The 15,796-nt window shown below is 41.6% G+C and overlaps 1 protein-coding gene across 1 annotated transcript; it reads right to left on the bottom strand.

Moving 5' to 3' along the window:
- Positions 1-10,073: 10,073 nt before the first annotated feature.
- KRT1 (keratin 1) lies at positions 10,074-15,326 on the bottom strand. The gene is made up of 9 exons (XM_006870128.1): positions 14,733-15,326; positions 13,305-13,519; positions 12,978-13,038; positions 12,531-12,626; positions 12,194-12,358; positions 11,943-12,068; positions 11,160-11,380; positions 10,508-10,542; positions 10,074-10,411 (listed from the first exon to the last, which is right to left on the bottom strand). The coding sequence occupies exons 1-9, from the start codon at positions 15,324-15,326 to the stop codon at positions 10,074-10,076; spliced, it is 1,851 nt and encodes a 616-aa protein (XP_006870190.1).
- Positions 15,327-15,796: the final 470 nt, after the last annotated feature.

Here is a 15,796-nt window from a genome sequence, read left to right as displayed (position 1 = left end):
CTAAAGCAAATGGAGGAAATTAGGAGGTCCAAGAGCTGAACACAGAAAATCTCAAAGATCAGCCCGAGAAGATAAAACCAAATATTACAACAAAATGTGCAAAGGTCTGGAATCAGAAAACCAAAAAGGAAGAACACGCTCAGCATTTCTCAAGCTGGGGGACCTGAAGAAAAAATTCAAAACTCAACTTTCATTATTGAAAGACTCACTGGGCAAATTATTGAATGATGCAGAAAGCATCAAGAGAAGATGGAAGGAATACACAGAGTCACTATACCAAAAGGAAATGGTTAATGTTAAACCGTTTCAAGAGGTAGCATATGATCAAAAGCCAATGATACTGAAAGAGGAAATTCAAGGTGCATTGAAGGAATTGGCAAAGAACAAGGCACCAGGAATTGATGGAATAAAAATGTAAATCTTTCAAGACAGTGAGGTGGCACAGGAGGCACTCACTCAACTCTACCAAGAAATTTGGAAGACAACTATCTGGCCAACTGACTGGAAGAGATCCATGTCTGTGCCCATTCCAAAGAGAGGTTACCCAATGGAATATGGAAATCATCGAACAATCTCTTTGATATGTCATGCAAATAAAGTTTTGTTGAAGGTAATACAGAAATGGCTACAATTGACAGAGAATTTCCAGAGGTTCAAGCCGGATTTAGAAGAGGCCGTGGAACAAGAGATATTGTTGATGTCCGATGGATCTTGGCTGAGAGCCGAGACTATCAGAAAGATGTTTACCTGTGCTTTATTGACTATGCAAAGGCTTTCGATTGTGTGGATCATGACAAGCTATAGACAGCATTTCAAAGTATGAGTATTCCAGAACACTTAATTGTGCTCCTGAGGAATCTGTACCTGGACCAAAAGGCAGTTGTTCAAACAGAACATGGGAACACTGAATGGTTTAAAATTTAAAAATGTGTGCGACAAGGTTGTATTCTTTCACCATACTTATTCAACCTGTATGCTGAGCAAATAATACGAGAACTTGAGTTCTATGAAGGAAAACGTGGCATTAGTATTGGAGGAAGACACATTAACAGCCTGTGATATGCAGCTGATACAATCTTGCTTGATGAAAGTGAAGAGGACTTAAAATATTTACTGATGAAGATCAAAGAGCACAGCCTTCGATATGGATTACATCTCAATGTCAAGAAAACAAAAATCCTCACCACTGGACCAATAAACAACATTCTTATCAATGGAGAAAAGATTGAAGTTGTCAAGGACTTCATTCTTCTCGGATCAACTATCAACACTCATGGAAGCATCAGTTAAGAAATCAAATGACGTATTGCATTAGGTCAATCTGCTGCACAAGACCTTTTTAAAGTGTTGAAGAGCAAAGATGTCAGCTTGAGGACTAAGGTGCTCTTGACCCAAGCCATGGTATTTTAAATAACCTCATATGCATGTGAAAGTTGGACAGTGAATAAGGAAGACTGATGCTTTTGAGTTATGGTGTTGGAGGAGAATATTGAAAGTGCCATGGGCTGGTGACAAGCAAAAGAATGTCTCCACAATCCGTTTTGGAAGAAGTGCAGCCAGAGTGCTCATTGGAGGCCAAGATGGCCAAACTTTGTCTCTCATACTCTGGCATATTGTCAGGAGGGACCAGTCACTGGAGAAGGACATCATGTTTGGTAAGGTGAAGGGTCAGAGAAAATGAGGAAAACCCCCAATGAGCTGGATTAGTCAAGTGGCAGCATCGATGGACTCAAACGTGGCAACAGTGGTGAGGTTGGCCCAGGATCGAGCAGTGTTTCGTTCTGCTGTGCATAAGGTTGCTATGGGTCGGTACCAACTGGATGGCACCTAACAACAGCAACTTGTTTTCCAGGACATCATTGCTTTCTGCCTTTTCTCCACCCTGCTGACTTCTCTTTCTTTGTCTGATCCTCTAACAAAGTGGGCCTGGATTCTGTTCTTGAGTCTCTGTCTGTTTTTGTTTTAAATGAATACATTTCTTTAATGTTGTTGTTGGTAAGAGCCTTTGAGTCAGTTCTGACTCATAGTGACCCTGTATAGGATTTCCTAGGAGGAGTTGGTGGGTTTGAACCACCAACCTTGCCGTTAACAATCTAGTACTTATCTTACAGCATCACATAAGGATTAATTCACTTAGCAAAATAAACAAACTAATGCATAATCAGATAGAAATATGGCCTTTCTCAGTCTCCCTTCCCCTAGCCATACACACTAAAAAAAAAGGAAAGAATCGAGTTGAAAATATGCACCCTTCAGCCACACGTGTCCTAGAGCAGCAGTGATCTTCTTTGGAAATTTGTGGAGACATTGTTTTGCTGGTCACCATGATGTTCAGGACTGTTACTGACATTTAACATTGAACAACACTTGTTGTTGTTGCTGTTGTTGTTAGCAACCTATGCACAACAGAATGGAGCACTGGCCAGTCCTGTGCCATCCTCACAATCACTGTGTCATCTATCTTGTGGGTGTTCTACTTTTTATTAACTCTCTACTTTATTGATCATGATGTCTCTGGCTGGGTTCCCTAGAGAAGCTAGTGAAACATACATATATATAAAGAGAAATTTATATCAAAGAAATGGCTCACAACTGTAGACTTGGAAGAGTCCCAAGTGTGGGTCAGATTAACCAAGGCAGGCAGGCAAGTATGGCAAGCATGTAGGTCTAGCAAGCAGGCAGATCCAGAAGGCAGGCCGGCAGGCTGCTGATGGCTCCCAGGATCAGCAGGTAGTAGAGCAGACCACTGGCTCAAGTCCAAAGAACTAGAGGTCAGAGGACAAGCCAGACCCAGTAGAAAAGCAAACAAGTTTTGTCTGAGTGTCTAATATATTGGAAGAAGGCCAACCCCTTGAGGAAACATCCTTTCTATTGATTGGTTGCTTATAGCAGAACTCATCATAGAGCCAATTACATTGCATTGGATATCACTGTGGGTATAACTACAACTGCCAAACCACTGAGAATCCTGGTCCAGTCCAATTGACACAAAACCTTAACTATCACAGTCCATCCCTTGTCAACTTGGCACCTGTAAACCATAGACGTAATCTCTAAATAATGACAATTGTAAAGTTATACTTGTGTCTAAAATGATACAATGAAAACATGTGTGACTGAAAGCACATGAGCCCCATTTACATCTTATATTTCACAAACGAACAAAGCAAATATATGTGATGCAACTGGTCACATGGCCATAGCTTATATTTACAACTACCTACTTCTACTACCACACTGCTTGAACTGAAGCATTGAATGAAAAATCTATGCTTAGTGGGCCCATGTCAATAAACTCAGACTGATCCTACACTATATTCTTTGCACTATTATCCCACACCCTTAATAGCCATTCCCACGTACTTCTCCTGGTCTCTGTTTATAGATATTGGAAAGATCAAGCAGGTTTTTTGAAGTGTAGCATACTGCTTCCTGGGTCACCTTTTGGGTCTCAATGGAACTTAAGTCTAGAAGTAGGTCTAGAAGCAATAATTGATAACGGTGTTTCCTGGGGACATTCAGCAATGTCTATTAAGACATTTACCTTAGGTGATGCCCTAGACAATGCCTCAGACATCATCTCAACAGGTACAGTTAGGATAATCTCATTAAGTGTGGGCCGAGGGGGAAACGGTTTTACTGATAATGGATCAACACACAAAAAGACAGAGTAATCTCTTCAGATGGGAGGGGTGGTGCAGTTGGCAAGAGTGATTCAATGGGATTTACAGGTTCTATATTCCCAGTTTCTTGATTATCTGCCGATATGTCACCACCCCAAGTTTTGGGCTCCCATTTCTTTCTACTCAATTCTCTCACTTTAAAATCAGACACCATTTGAGGCTGGGAATTCAGCTGATGTTGTAATTCAGCCTGTCTTAAAATAATACTCTGACCTTGGTTTTCTGCAATATCAACTCTGCTACTACAAGAAATAAAGCTTTCAAGTCACAAGTGGAAACATTGAGGTCTTTTCATGTGGTGCTTGAGCTGTGACTCCTTAGCCCTGAGCTTATCTCTTTCCTTTACTACTTCTATTGTAAGCAGGATCAAGCAACCTGCTTCTCTAAACTTCTCATCCTGACAAGAATGCAGGAAAATATCATACACCTGATCACCCAGAGCCTTGCTTCTCTCCAATACATGATCTATCAGTGGTGATTTTTTGTGTGTGTGTTTATCAACATTGCCACGTCATGGCATGGATTATCAGCACCCTCACACTCATTACTGGTGGAGGCAGAGTCATCGGTGCATTTAAAATTAGTAAGACTTGAAAACAAACTTAGAAAACTCATCCTTAGGATATTGTGTCTCTAGAACCACTCTTGGTTCTAAATGTCTTAGTCTAGGTTCTCTAAAGAAGCAAAACCAGGGAAACTTAAGAGTATTGAACTTCGAACCATAGGATTGGTGGTTCAAATCCACCAACTGCTCCTCAGAAACACTGTATAGGGTCGCTATGAGTCAGAATCAACTCCGTGACACTTAACAACAATAAAGAGAAGTTTATATCAAAGAAATGGCTCATAATTGTAGATCTGGAAGAGTCCTAAGGTTAGGTCAGACCAACCAAGATGTACAAGCAGGCAGGTCCAGCATGCAGGTAGGTCTGTCAGGCAGACAGGCAGGCTGCTGGTAGCTCCCAGGATCAGCAGGTAATAGAGCAGGCCAATGGTCCAAGTTCGAAGAACCAGAGGTTGGAGGATAAGCCAGATGCATGATCCAGACCCAGCAGAAAAGCAAAACAATGTTTGCCAAAGTGTCTAATATATTAGAAATAGGCCACACCCCCAAGGAAACATCCTTTCAATTGATTGGCTGCTTATAGTTATAGATCTCATCCCAGAGTCAATTGCATTGTAGGAGCTCTGGTAGCATAGTGGTTACTAATCGGGCTGCGAACCTTAAGGTCAGCGGTTCAAAACTACCAGCTGCTCCGCGGGAGAAAGATGAGGCTTTCTACTCCCGTAAAGATTTACAACCTCGGAAACCCTATACAGGGTCGCTATGGGTCGGAACCTACTCGATGGCACATAACAACAACAACAACAGATCTCATTTAATGAAATAACAAAATCTCAACTACTAAACTACTTAGAATCTTGGCCCAGGCAAGTTGACACAATACCTTAACTTTCATGCATGATGTCCTTCTCCAGGGACCAGTCTCTCCTGACATGTCCAAAAAAGAAGAGACAAAGTGTTGCCATCCTCACTTCTAAAGAGCATTCTGGCTGTACTTCTTCCAAGACAGATTTGTTTGGCCTTATGGTAGGTGCTGATACTTTCAATATTATTCTCCAGCACCATAATTCAAATGCAGTGATTCTTCTATGGTCTCCCTTATTCATTGCCCAACTTTCACATGCATATGAGACTATTGAAAATACCATGGCTTCCGTGAGGCACACCTCAATTCTCAAACTGACTTCTTTGCTCTTAAGCACTTAAAAAAGGTCCTTTGCAGAAGACTTGCCTAATGCAATACATCTTTTGATTTCTTGACTGCTATTTCCATGAGTGCAAATTGTGGATCCAAGCAAAATGAAGTCATTGACAACTTCAATTTTTTCTCCATTTAACATGATATTATGTACTGGTCCAGTTGTGTGGATTTCTTGGGGTTTTTTGATTTTTTTTACATTGAGGTGCAATCCATAGGGAAGGCTTTAATCTGTGATCTTCATCAGTAAATATTTTAAATCCTCTTTACATCAAGCAAACAAGGTTGTGTCATCTGCATATCATATCACAGGTTGTTAATGAGTCTTCCTTCAAGTCTGATACCAGGTTCTTCTTCATACAAGTCAGCTTTTCGAGTTATTTGCTCACATGCAGATTAAATAAATGTGGTGAAAGAAAACAATCTTGATGCACACCTTTCCTGATTTAAAACCATTCAGTATCCTCTTGTTCTGTTCTAGCAGTTGCCTCTTGGTTTATGTACATGTTCCTCATGAGCACAATTAAGTGTTCTGAAGTACCCATTCTTCACCATGCTGTCCATTGTTTCTTAGGATCTGCACAGTTGAATGTCTTTGCACAGTCAAAAAAGCTCAAATTAATATCTTTCTTAATAACTCTATGTCCACATGCTTTTCTGAATCTAGCTTGAATTTCTGGCAGCTCCCTATTGATGTACTACTGCAATCACTTTTGAATTATCTTTAGCAAAATTTTACTTGCATGTGATATTAATGATATTGTTCAATACTTATTGAAATGATTGATCATGGACCAGTTCTTTTTGATACAATGATTCTGTGTATTCCTTAGTTTTCCTTTGATGTTTTTACCATCGTTCAACATTTTGTCCATAGAATCCATCAATATAGCAACTCAATGCTTGAATTTTTTCTTTAGTTCTTTCAGCTTGAGAAACACTGAACATGTTCTTCTCTTTTGGTTTTCTAGCTCCAAATCTTTGCACATTTCATTATAATACTTGACTTAGCTGCCGCTTGACACGTTCTGTGCAGATCTTGTACTTCATCATTTCTTCCTGTTGTTTTAGCTTCCAACAGCACAACACCATACAAACCACCTCAGTACAACCAACAGATGAGTAGTGGCAGATTACCTGTAAAACTTGTTAATGCCCTACCATTTATAATTGTTGAACTCAGAACCAAATTTCATAAATATCACATGCAGATGCAGGGAGTTTTTGCAGTTTTACAGTAAACTGAGTTGTTGCAGAATTCCACTACTGTGTAACTCAAAGCAAGATTGCTTTGTTTTCATCACAAAATACACATAAGTTCACATTTTTAGAATATCATGCCATTAATGATTTAGCTACTTATAATATTTATTTTGCCAACACAACACATCTGTATCAATCCTCATCTGCAATTGTTTGTACACATTGTGATTCTACCTATAGGTGCAAACATCTGACTGCTTCATTATATTATCTGCCTGAGACTTAAAAAGTGAAACATATACACATATGAGGGTAAGTCTAAAAATCTTGCTCCTTGGATTCCAATTCATACATGAATGGATAAAGCAAGTTTAAACATGTCTCTGCAATCAGTGAATGACTGCAGAGATGTTCTCTCATTCATATACTTGTCTTAGTCTCTTTAGGTTGTCTTCACAAAAACAACAACAACAAAAGGATAGGTACCATGTTTATGTATGCTCCACCACCCAAATCTCTAAGCTCTTTGAAGGCAAGAACCCTGTCTCACTCATCTTAGTATCCGCAAGGGTAGGCCCAAATAGCTAACACATAGTAGGTGTACAACAAATATTTTCTGAACAGAAAGGAATCTGGACTTGTCCTTTACTATATGTTTAATGCATTGGGTACTCAAGTCAGCTCTTCATTTTATAATGACTTAAACAAGGGTTTTATTGACACCTTGTGACCATATAAACCTTGATAAGTTTCACTGTAGTATGTAGTAGGTGCTGTTTCATAAAAACTGAAGTCCAAACAAGATGAGCAGGAAGGCCTCTAATACTGAAATGTGACAAAAGAAACTTGTAACCTAAGAAAGTACTTGAAAAATGGTAAGCAGCTTCAAGAGTCCACCACACTGTTCAATCAGTAGTGTCCCAGGAGACAGGTGCTGTATCTAGTGGCCTCTGAATCCCACTCTCTTATGGTGGTGGTGGTGATGGTGGTGGTGGTGGTGGTGTGCCGTGGAGTCAGTTCTGACTCATAGTGACCTTGTATAGAGTTTCCAAGGCTGTAAATCTTTACGGGAGCAGAAACCTCATCTTTCTCCCACAGAACGGCTGACAGTTTTGAACTGCTGACCTTGAGGTTAGCAGCCCGACTTGTAACCATTACACTACCAGAGGAAAATAAACCATCAAGGCCACCCACCAATTAGAACTCCCATTGTTCAAATGACACAAGTACAAGCCATCATTTTTGACCAATTTGCATTCTCAGGTATCATCATGTTAACAGGATAGAGAAGCTCTAGTGTTTCAGTCCCTGAAAATTGTAGGTTCCCCCATAAGCTAATACCTGAACATTCTTGTTTACACACCCATCTCTTGTGCATTTGGTTCACATGAATCAGTCTTCATGATGTAAGCAGATGCAACTTTCTGTTTATTAAGAAAATCAATGTTATGCCCCTACAAAGCTGTCACTGGACTATAGTGACACATCATGGTACTGCCCTCCTTTCAGGTTCTGAGCAAGAAACTGCCTCCTTCCACTCCTTTATCATTCCCTTTTAATTTAAGAATTCTTGTGTAACATATTCACAGGTCAGAAAGCATTTTCACATTATAGTTTTACTCTCTTGATTTATAGAAGTAAATAGACTTATCCTCATTTCACCTAAAAGTCAACTGAGGCTCGAGATGGTAAAGACTTGTCCAAATGTGTCCAAAATAACAATAGTTTACTGAATGTCCACCACACATTCAGTAAACTATGGTTATTTTCCTTTGCCTATCCTTTAGACATCAGAGTGACTTAAACCCAGGTTCTCTGAAGCAAAATGCCTTCCTTTCTCTTTTCTAACTATAATGCCTCCCAAACTCTCACTTCAGTCCAAGGTGGGCAACTGTTCTTGTGAAGGGATGATTGGAGAGGTTAAAGCTTTCCCAGATTGTGTTTGTATGATGCTCTCACTGATGTGCACGCTCTTTTTTTCCCCTCAGCCCCGGTTGATGATGGAGCCCAGAAGACTTTTTATCATTGGAAACCAAGAAAATTAATCCTCAAAGAAGCTGACTTTCTGGAGTCATAGAACCTCTGGGAAGTTGATGTTCACTTTTCCTAAAAGCATCTGCTGAGCTGTTCAGAGACTAACAAGCAATTTTACAATAGCTATATCATCATCATCATCATCATCATTACTATTATTATTAAAATTGGCACTAACTGAGTGAATACTATGTGTCAATCTGTGTTCATTTATCAGCTTGTTATACAAACCTGACCTAGCTTCCAAAGTGAGTCAAGTGCTTCCTCTCTACCATGTCCCTTTCCTTCCACACACTCAAGACAATTCCCATGAAAGAGGCATTATTACCTCCACTTTAAAGATAATAAAACTGAGGTACAGAAAGGTTCATAACTTGTACATTATCACAGAACTAGTAAATGGTGATGGTCAGACTCAAATCTAAGCATTCTGAGCTCAGCTGCCATGCTTGTGACCACCACACTATCCTGTCATGCTAGTCCACAAGTAGAGATGATTTGTCAACAGGGAACTTTTAGATTGAGCAAAGCTTTGGGTGGTGTCCTGAAAGACAGTAGGAATGACCTATCCAATTCCTCATTACCATTCTCAGTTCTCAGACTTCCCCAGCCAAAGTCTTTATTCTGACTGCAATTACTTCTGACCCTACATTGCTCACAGCCCCTCTGGTCATTAGCTTTTCCACATATGCAATTACTTTTCCATGTAATACATTCCCATCTTCTCAATGCTAAGCCCCTCCTTCCCAACCTGCTTGTTCATTGCCCTTTTCAAGAAAGGCATGTGTCTCAACTCTTCATATGTCCATGTGTCTCAACTCTTCATATGTCATATAGCCCTAGTGCCTTCTTTCACTTCCACAAAGAACCCCTTCATGGTAGACAGTGTCATGAACAAAAAGACTGAGACTCAGAGAATTTCAAATGCAGTTTATTGCAGCAACACAAGAAAATGGGGAGTTTCAAACCACTCCACAAGACAAACAACTGGGTTATACCTTATGTACAAAACCAAAGCAGAACAGAGGTTGTCATAAGATGGAAGACACAAAGGAACTTTCCTCTGTTTGTGTGTGTATGTGTGGCAAAGAAGCCATAAGTCCAATTGGCCCTCCTCTGGCTGGTTTAAGGAGGTGCTTCGAAATGTAATGTGTACAGTGGTCATTGCTGGACTGTATCTCAGGCAAAGTACAAGACTCCGCCAAAGCCAAGGAACTGACATTGCCATTGGTCTGGGAAGCAGAGAAAAAAAGAAACAGCTGGGAAATAGGATGAGCCAAGTATAACCATAGCTCGTTTCTCCAAGAAAGTTGGGGCAATTGATCTAGGTCTTGCCAAGCATGATTGGCAATGATGGAGGAAGCGAGCTAGCAGGGTAGAGAGCACCTCTTTATCTGGGCCCTCGGGAATAAGAGGTGGAGACAAACTTCACACTGGAGCTGCCACCAGAGGTCTTGACTCCCCCAGAACTGGATCCTCGGCCTCCTGAGGAACCATAACTACCTCCAGAGCTCCCACCAGCAGAGCCTCGGCCACCAGAGCTGCCGCCGCCGCCTCCTCCTCCAGAGCCTCCTCGGTGGCCTCCACTGCTACCTCCAGAGCCGTAGCTTCCACCGCCGCCGCCACCGCCACCTCCTCCGGATCCATAACTGCCACCTCCAGAGCCGTAGCTACCACCGCCTCCTCGGCTACCACCTCCGCTGACGCTGGTGTGGCTGGTGCTCACAGCTGCAAGGGGAGATTCAGTTATCTTCCTTCAGTCCTAACTCCTTTTCCAACCCAGCCAAACTTGCACAAACCCATGGGAAGGTGACTTGTACTTACACACACTCACGTTCGGGACACACTCTCCAGACATCCTATAGGAAAAAAAAAAGCAAAGTTTTTATGACTGTCCCACCACACAGACCCTTTTCCTGTGCCTTCCAGCCTTCTCGAAGTCTCTCCTAGCTGAACCCTATGTGGGGCAACTCCATTCTACCTGACATGAAACCTAATCCAGTCTCCTCTGGCAAGCAAGCACCTGTCATTTTTCTCAGCATGAGTACCAAACCCAAAACCCACCAACCCACAGCTACCCTATATAGGATTTCCGAGGCTGTAAATCTTTGCAGGAGCAGAAAACCTAATCTTTCTCACAGAGCGGCTGAAGGGTTTGAATCGCCGACCTTGTGATTAGCAGTCCAGTGCTTATCCTACAGCATCACCAGGGCTCCTTAGCAAGAGTACAGACAAGGACAAATCATCATCTAAATTAGATATGAATCTTGTAACTAATGAGGGCCACTGCTAAAAGGACCTAAAAGCTCAAGTGACATCTGAGCCAGACCACAGGAAGAATAATAAATAGCTCCACCTCAAAATTCTTTATAGAGATGCTACAGCCTTCAGAAAAAGTTGGGGACCTGAAACCAGGAATGTCCTCCTGAGCCATGTACATTTCTTTCTGCATATCCAGAACAGGCTTCAGTTTTACCTGATCTCCTCTCCCTCCAGGAGAGTTCTGTAGGTGGCAATCTCCATATCCAGGGCCAGCTTGGTGTTCATCAGATCCTGGTAGTCCCGCAGCAGGCGAGCCATGTCCTCCTTGGCCTTCTGCAGGGCATCTTCCAGCTCTGCCAGCTTGCTCTGGGCATCTTTGAGGGCATTCTCACCACGCTGTTCAGCATCGCTGATGGCCTGCTGCATCTGAGACACCTGAGAAAGGAAACTCCGCACATTACATCCTTTCTTAGCTTTGTTTTGCATTCTCATCCCAAAATGATCCCTCTTTCCATCCCAGTCAGGCTAATACACTGATCCCAATGGAATCACTGGAACAGAAGTCATCTCATGTGTTGGAATCAGACACCTAATACATCACCATGTCAATTTCCTTTAAAAATCTTTTAAGAGTGTGTAATAATATCTCTTGGCTCCGAACCAAGGCCCCTCTAACGACTACAGACTTGATGTTCTTCAAAATGCCTTACCTCAAATCTCCTGACACCTTACTTCTGACTCACCACCTCTTGAGTCTCACTTTGACTCATGAGGCCATACTGACCATCACATCTATTTCTCTAGTAGATCATTTCTCAGTTTCCTTAAAGAGAATTAGCATGATGGCTAAATTCTGGAAGCCAGCCTAGATACCAAAGAAACCTGAACCAATGATGCAGCCTTTTTATGGATTACAAGATTCTGAACTAGAAATGCACTCTCCAAAGGCGCCCCTCCCCATCTATACAACTGAGCACTAGAAGGAGGAAGCAAGTACCTGCTTCTTGACATTATCAATTTCAGCTCTGAGTCTCTGGATCATCCGATTCAGCTCAGAAATTTCCATCTTTGAACTTTTCACACTGTCCCCATGTTTGCCAGCGGTGATCTGCAGCTCTTCATACTAAAGATGGTAGATCAAAACAATTAGATTGATCAGAACACACTGTGGCTCAGGCATATAAAAAATAACACAGGCTAGAAAATCAAGACATTTCAGAGCAACTAGTTAGACATTCGGTCATTCACCTTGGTCTGATACAAGCATTCAGCCTCAGCCTTGCTCTTTTTGGCAATCTCCTCATACTGGGTCTTGATCTCAGCAATGATGCTGTCCAGGTCTAGACTGCGGTTGTTGTCCATGGAGAGGATGACATTGGTTTCACTGATGTGAGTCTGCATCTGAGACAACTCCTGAAAGACAAAACAGTTGAGTGACTCTTACAGTGTTAAAACAAAAAACAACTTAAATAAAGGGAAAATCCATCAAAATATGGAAGGTACGCCTATATTTTCCTGAATAGAGGTAAGTGTAAGACTCAAGTGTCTCCATGTGGGTAAACTCGGTTAAAATTAAACAACTTACTGCTTGGTAGAGTGTTGTAAAGAACTCAATTTCCTGCTGCAAGGTGTTAACTTTTGTCTGAAGGTCCACCTTTGTCATATAAGCAGCATCCACATCCTAGAGAAACAACATCAGAAGTCATATTCATCCAAGGGCAAACCATCAGCTAGGACAGCATTCTTCAAAAAGGAATTGGGGGTCAAGTCATTTTCACTTCAATCAGATCACAATTTTTGGATTATTATATCCCTTGCTCACTATTTCAGGTGCTGAGAAATCAGGAAACGCAGAGTGATTGCATACATACAGATCCATGGTAACATGGGGGGGGGGGTGGAGATGGGGAGGCTCGATTTCAGATGTTCATTGGGCTTTTGTAATAATAGTTGACTGCTTTTGTAATAATAGTTGGAGATCCTCTTTTATTTTTCATTTCAGATGTGAACTTGATCTTACAGATTTGCTCACCTTCTTAATGGTCACAAATTCATTCTCTGCATTTGTCCTCTTGTTGATCTCCTCCTCATATCTGTTGGAATGTAGACGTGATTAGAAGATGCAGAAGAAGCAAACTCTGAAGTCCAGCATTCTAGGCTAAAAGTAGCATTGCCTAGTCATTGCTTTCCTGTTACTAACCTAGAACATCTGAAGATGAAGATTTCTAAAAATACTAACCTGATTTGCCTTGTAACTTAGAAAAAGATATTGATACACATTGCTCCCTAGTCTTAGCTTGCCACTTTCTAGAAATCTTTTAGAATAGGAGTTAAGGGTTGCTCAGCAAGATTTCCTTACTTGTTTCGGTAATCCTCCACTAGGTCTTGCATGTTCTTCAGTTCAGAATCCATCCGAGACTGATCACTCTTCAGTTGGTCCACAGACTTTCTGAGGTTGCTGATATATTGTTCAAATAAGGGCTCTAAGTTGCTGGTTCTAGTAGAAGTATCTACCTGCTGCAACAGCTCCCATTTTGTTTGCAGTACCTGGTTCTGCTGCTCTAGGAACCTCACCTAAGAACACAAGACCCCATTAGCTACTGGTATCCAGTAGGGTCCCATGACCACTGAATGCCAAAGACACAACAGGGTGCAAAACTTACTTGGAAAAGAGAACTTCAGTGTCTGTTTTCCTGACCATGACAAGCAAATAATTAGGAAGAAGATGATCAATCTAACATCATCTTCACAACAAAATCCAACTCTCTGTTATATCCAGAGATGTAATTTCCCTGAGAGCAGCAATTACAGTCTTGTTTCAGTTGAATCTTTGGAAGAGTACAGCTACACAATACCAAATAGCAAAGCACATATGAATTTATATATGGTTTGAAATTGACACATGGTATTTAAGAAATCTGTCTTACAAATTTGTTTTTTAGGCACACTGCCATAAAAATTGGTTTGCATTTCCTGAGCATACAGTTTAAAAGTATGCTAGAAAAATCCATAGTTGTATTCAAAAGTCATAGTGAATAACCTTAAATCCTGGTGCGGTGCTACCAGATTAGCACTGAACTGATAATCACAAGATCAACAGTTCAAACCTACCAGTCGCTTCTCAGAAACCCTATTACAGGGTTGCTCTGAGTCAGAACTGACTCGACAGCTCTTAACAACAGCAACAACAACCTTGAGTTGACATTATTGAGTATTCAGTAGAAAATAAAGAATGTTTGTGTGTTGTTCCAGAGCTGATGCTTGGAAATCTAAGCATGAAAATGATCTTCACCCTGACTCAGGGCCAATGTAACATTCCCAGAGGATGGAGTTCCTGACAACAAAAGATATTTGGCACTGATTTACTGTGTACTTTCTGTTACAACATCATAATGCACTCTGTTCATACTCCGTTCCCTTTTTATGGAGAGAAAGACCTTTTCAGTGTTCTCATTTGTTCCCTAGAATATTCAAATAGCCCTACTTCTATTATCTTCATTCAACACAATTAAGTATCAATGCACCTCAAGAACTGAATAAGAGAACACTTAGAGGCAAATGTCAACCTGACCCATGTTGAGGTGGACCTCATACTCACTCTGCAAGAGAGCGAGTTGAGTCATTAGCATCCTGCATACACAGGTATACCGTTAACATATCTCCTAAAGACCATCCCATAAAATAAAACATTCTTATAATCATTCAAACACAGAAAACATTTCTTGGCTACATCAATTTCAGATGAACTTGGAGCAGCTCTTCTAATGTACTGACCAGGTAAACTCACCTTGTCAATAAAGGATGCAAATTGGTTGTTTAGTGACTTGATTTGCTCCCTTTCTTGAGACTTGACTTTTTGGATCTGAGGGTCGATCTCTACGTTGAGGGGTTGCAGAAGGCTTTGGTTGATGGTGACTTCCTGTATGCCACCAGGGGGGCAGACAGGCCCAAAACCACCTCCAAAGCCACCACCTCCACAGCCACCACCTCCAAAGCCACCACCTCCAAAGCCACCACCTCCAAAGCCACCTCCACCAAAACCTCCACCACTGCCATAACCTCCTCCAAAGCTACCACCACCAAAGCCACCACCACCAAATCCACCACCACCAAATCCACCATAGCCATAACCACAACCACGTCCACCTCCTTTAGCCACACTCATGGAGATACTTCTACGGCCACCAAGTTTAATAAGACTCCGGCTTCCAAAGCCACCAGCACCTCCTCCACCACCGCAGATTGAAAAACTCCCAGCGCCTCCTCCACTACGGCTCATGGAGCTAGTGGTCCGGCGCTGGCAGCTGACAACTCCAGCTGAGCTGGAGCTGAAGCCTCCTCCACACCGGTTCCCAGACCTGGAACTAAACTGTCGACTCATGTTGACTGAGAGAAAAGTAGAAACAAAGTAGAAAGAGAGAGGAAGGAGCTAAACACTCCTCTACCCCAAGCACAGAGACGTCCCCTTATATACATAGAGAAAATTGGGCTTGGTCCTCTGGAGTCAGCAGAGATGCAGTGCCTCTCAAGGGATTGGTTTGCCTGCAGCCATACAAGATTGTTACGAGCCTCAACAATATGATAAACACTACACACCTAACTCCCAGGATGGGCTCTCAAAATTGCTGTGCAAGCAAGATAGGCTCATGTGGTAATCATTTTATCAGACAAGATCTCTCTTTGAGTGTTTCTGACTTTGAGAAAGCAGGACCCCACATTGCTATCAGGTGCTTCTTGGTAAGATTTCATAACCCCCTGTTACAAAGCTATGCAAATTTCCATATTTGCTTTAGCCTTGTAAATTGCTAAACCCAATGTCTCTTCATGCACGACAGGTGCAATTCTTCACTC

This window comes from Chrysochloris asiatica, unplaced genomic scaffold (assembly GCF_000296735.1).
Source record: "Chrysochloris asiatica unplaced genomic scaffold, ChrAsi1.0 scaffold00138, whole genome shotgun sequence".
Classification (NCBI taxonomy): domain Eukaryota; kingdom Metazoa; phylum Chordata; class Mammalia; order Afrosoricida; family Chrysochloridae; genus Chrysochloris; species Chrysochloris asiatica.
This window is presented reverse-complemented; position numbering and strand designations above follow the sequence as displayed.

Bases quoted from the DNA above. Each gene is read 5' to 3' on its own strand.
- KRT1 (XM_006870128.1), bottom strand. From the start codon at position 15,326: ATGAGTCGACAGTTTAGTTCCAGGTCTGGGAACCGGTGTGGAGGAGGC. The intron at 13,039-13,304 runs GTAAGGAAATCT...ACATTCCAACAG, and splicing joins GTGGAGGATTACCGAAACAA to ATATGAGGAGGAGATCAACA. The intron at 12,069-12,193 runs GTGAATGACCGA...TACCATCTTTAG, and splicing joins AATGCTTGTATCAGACCAAG to TATGAAGAGCTGCAGATCAC.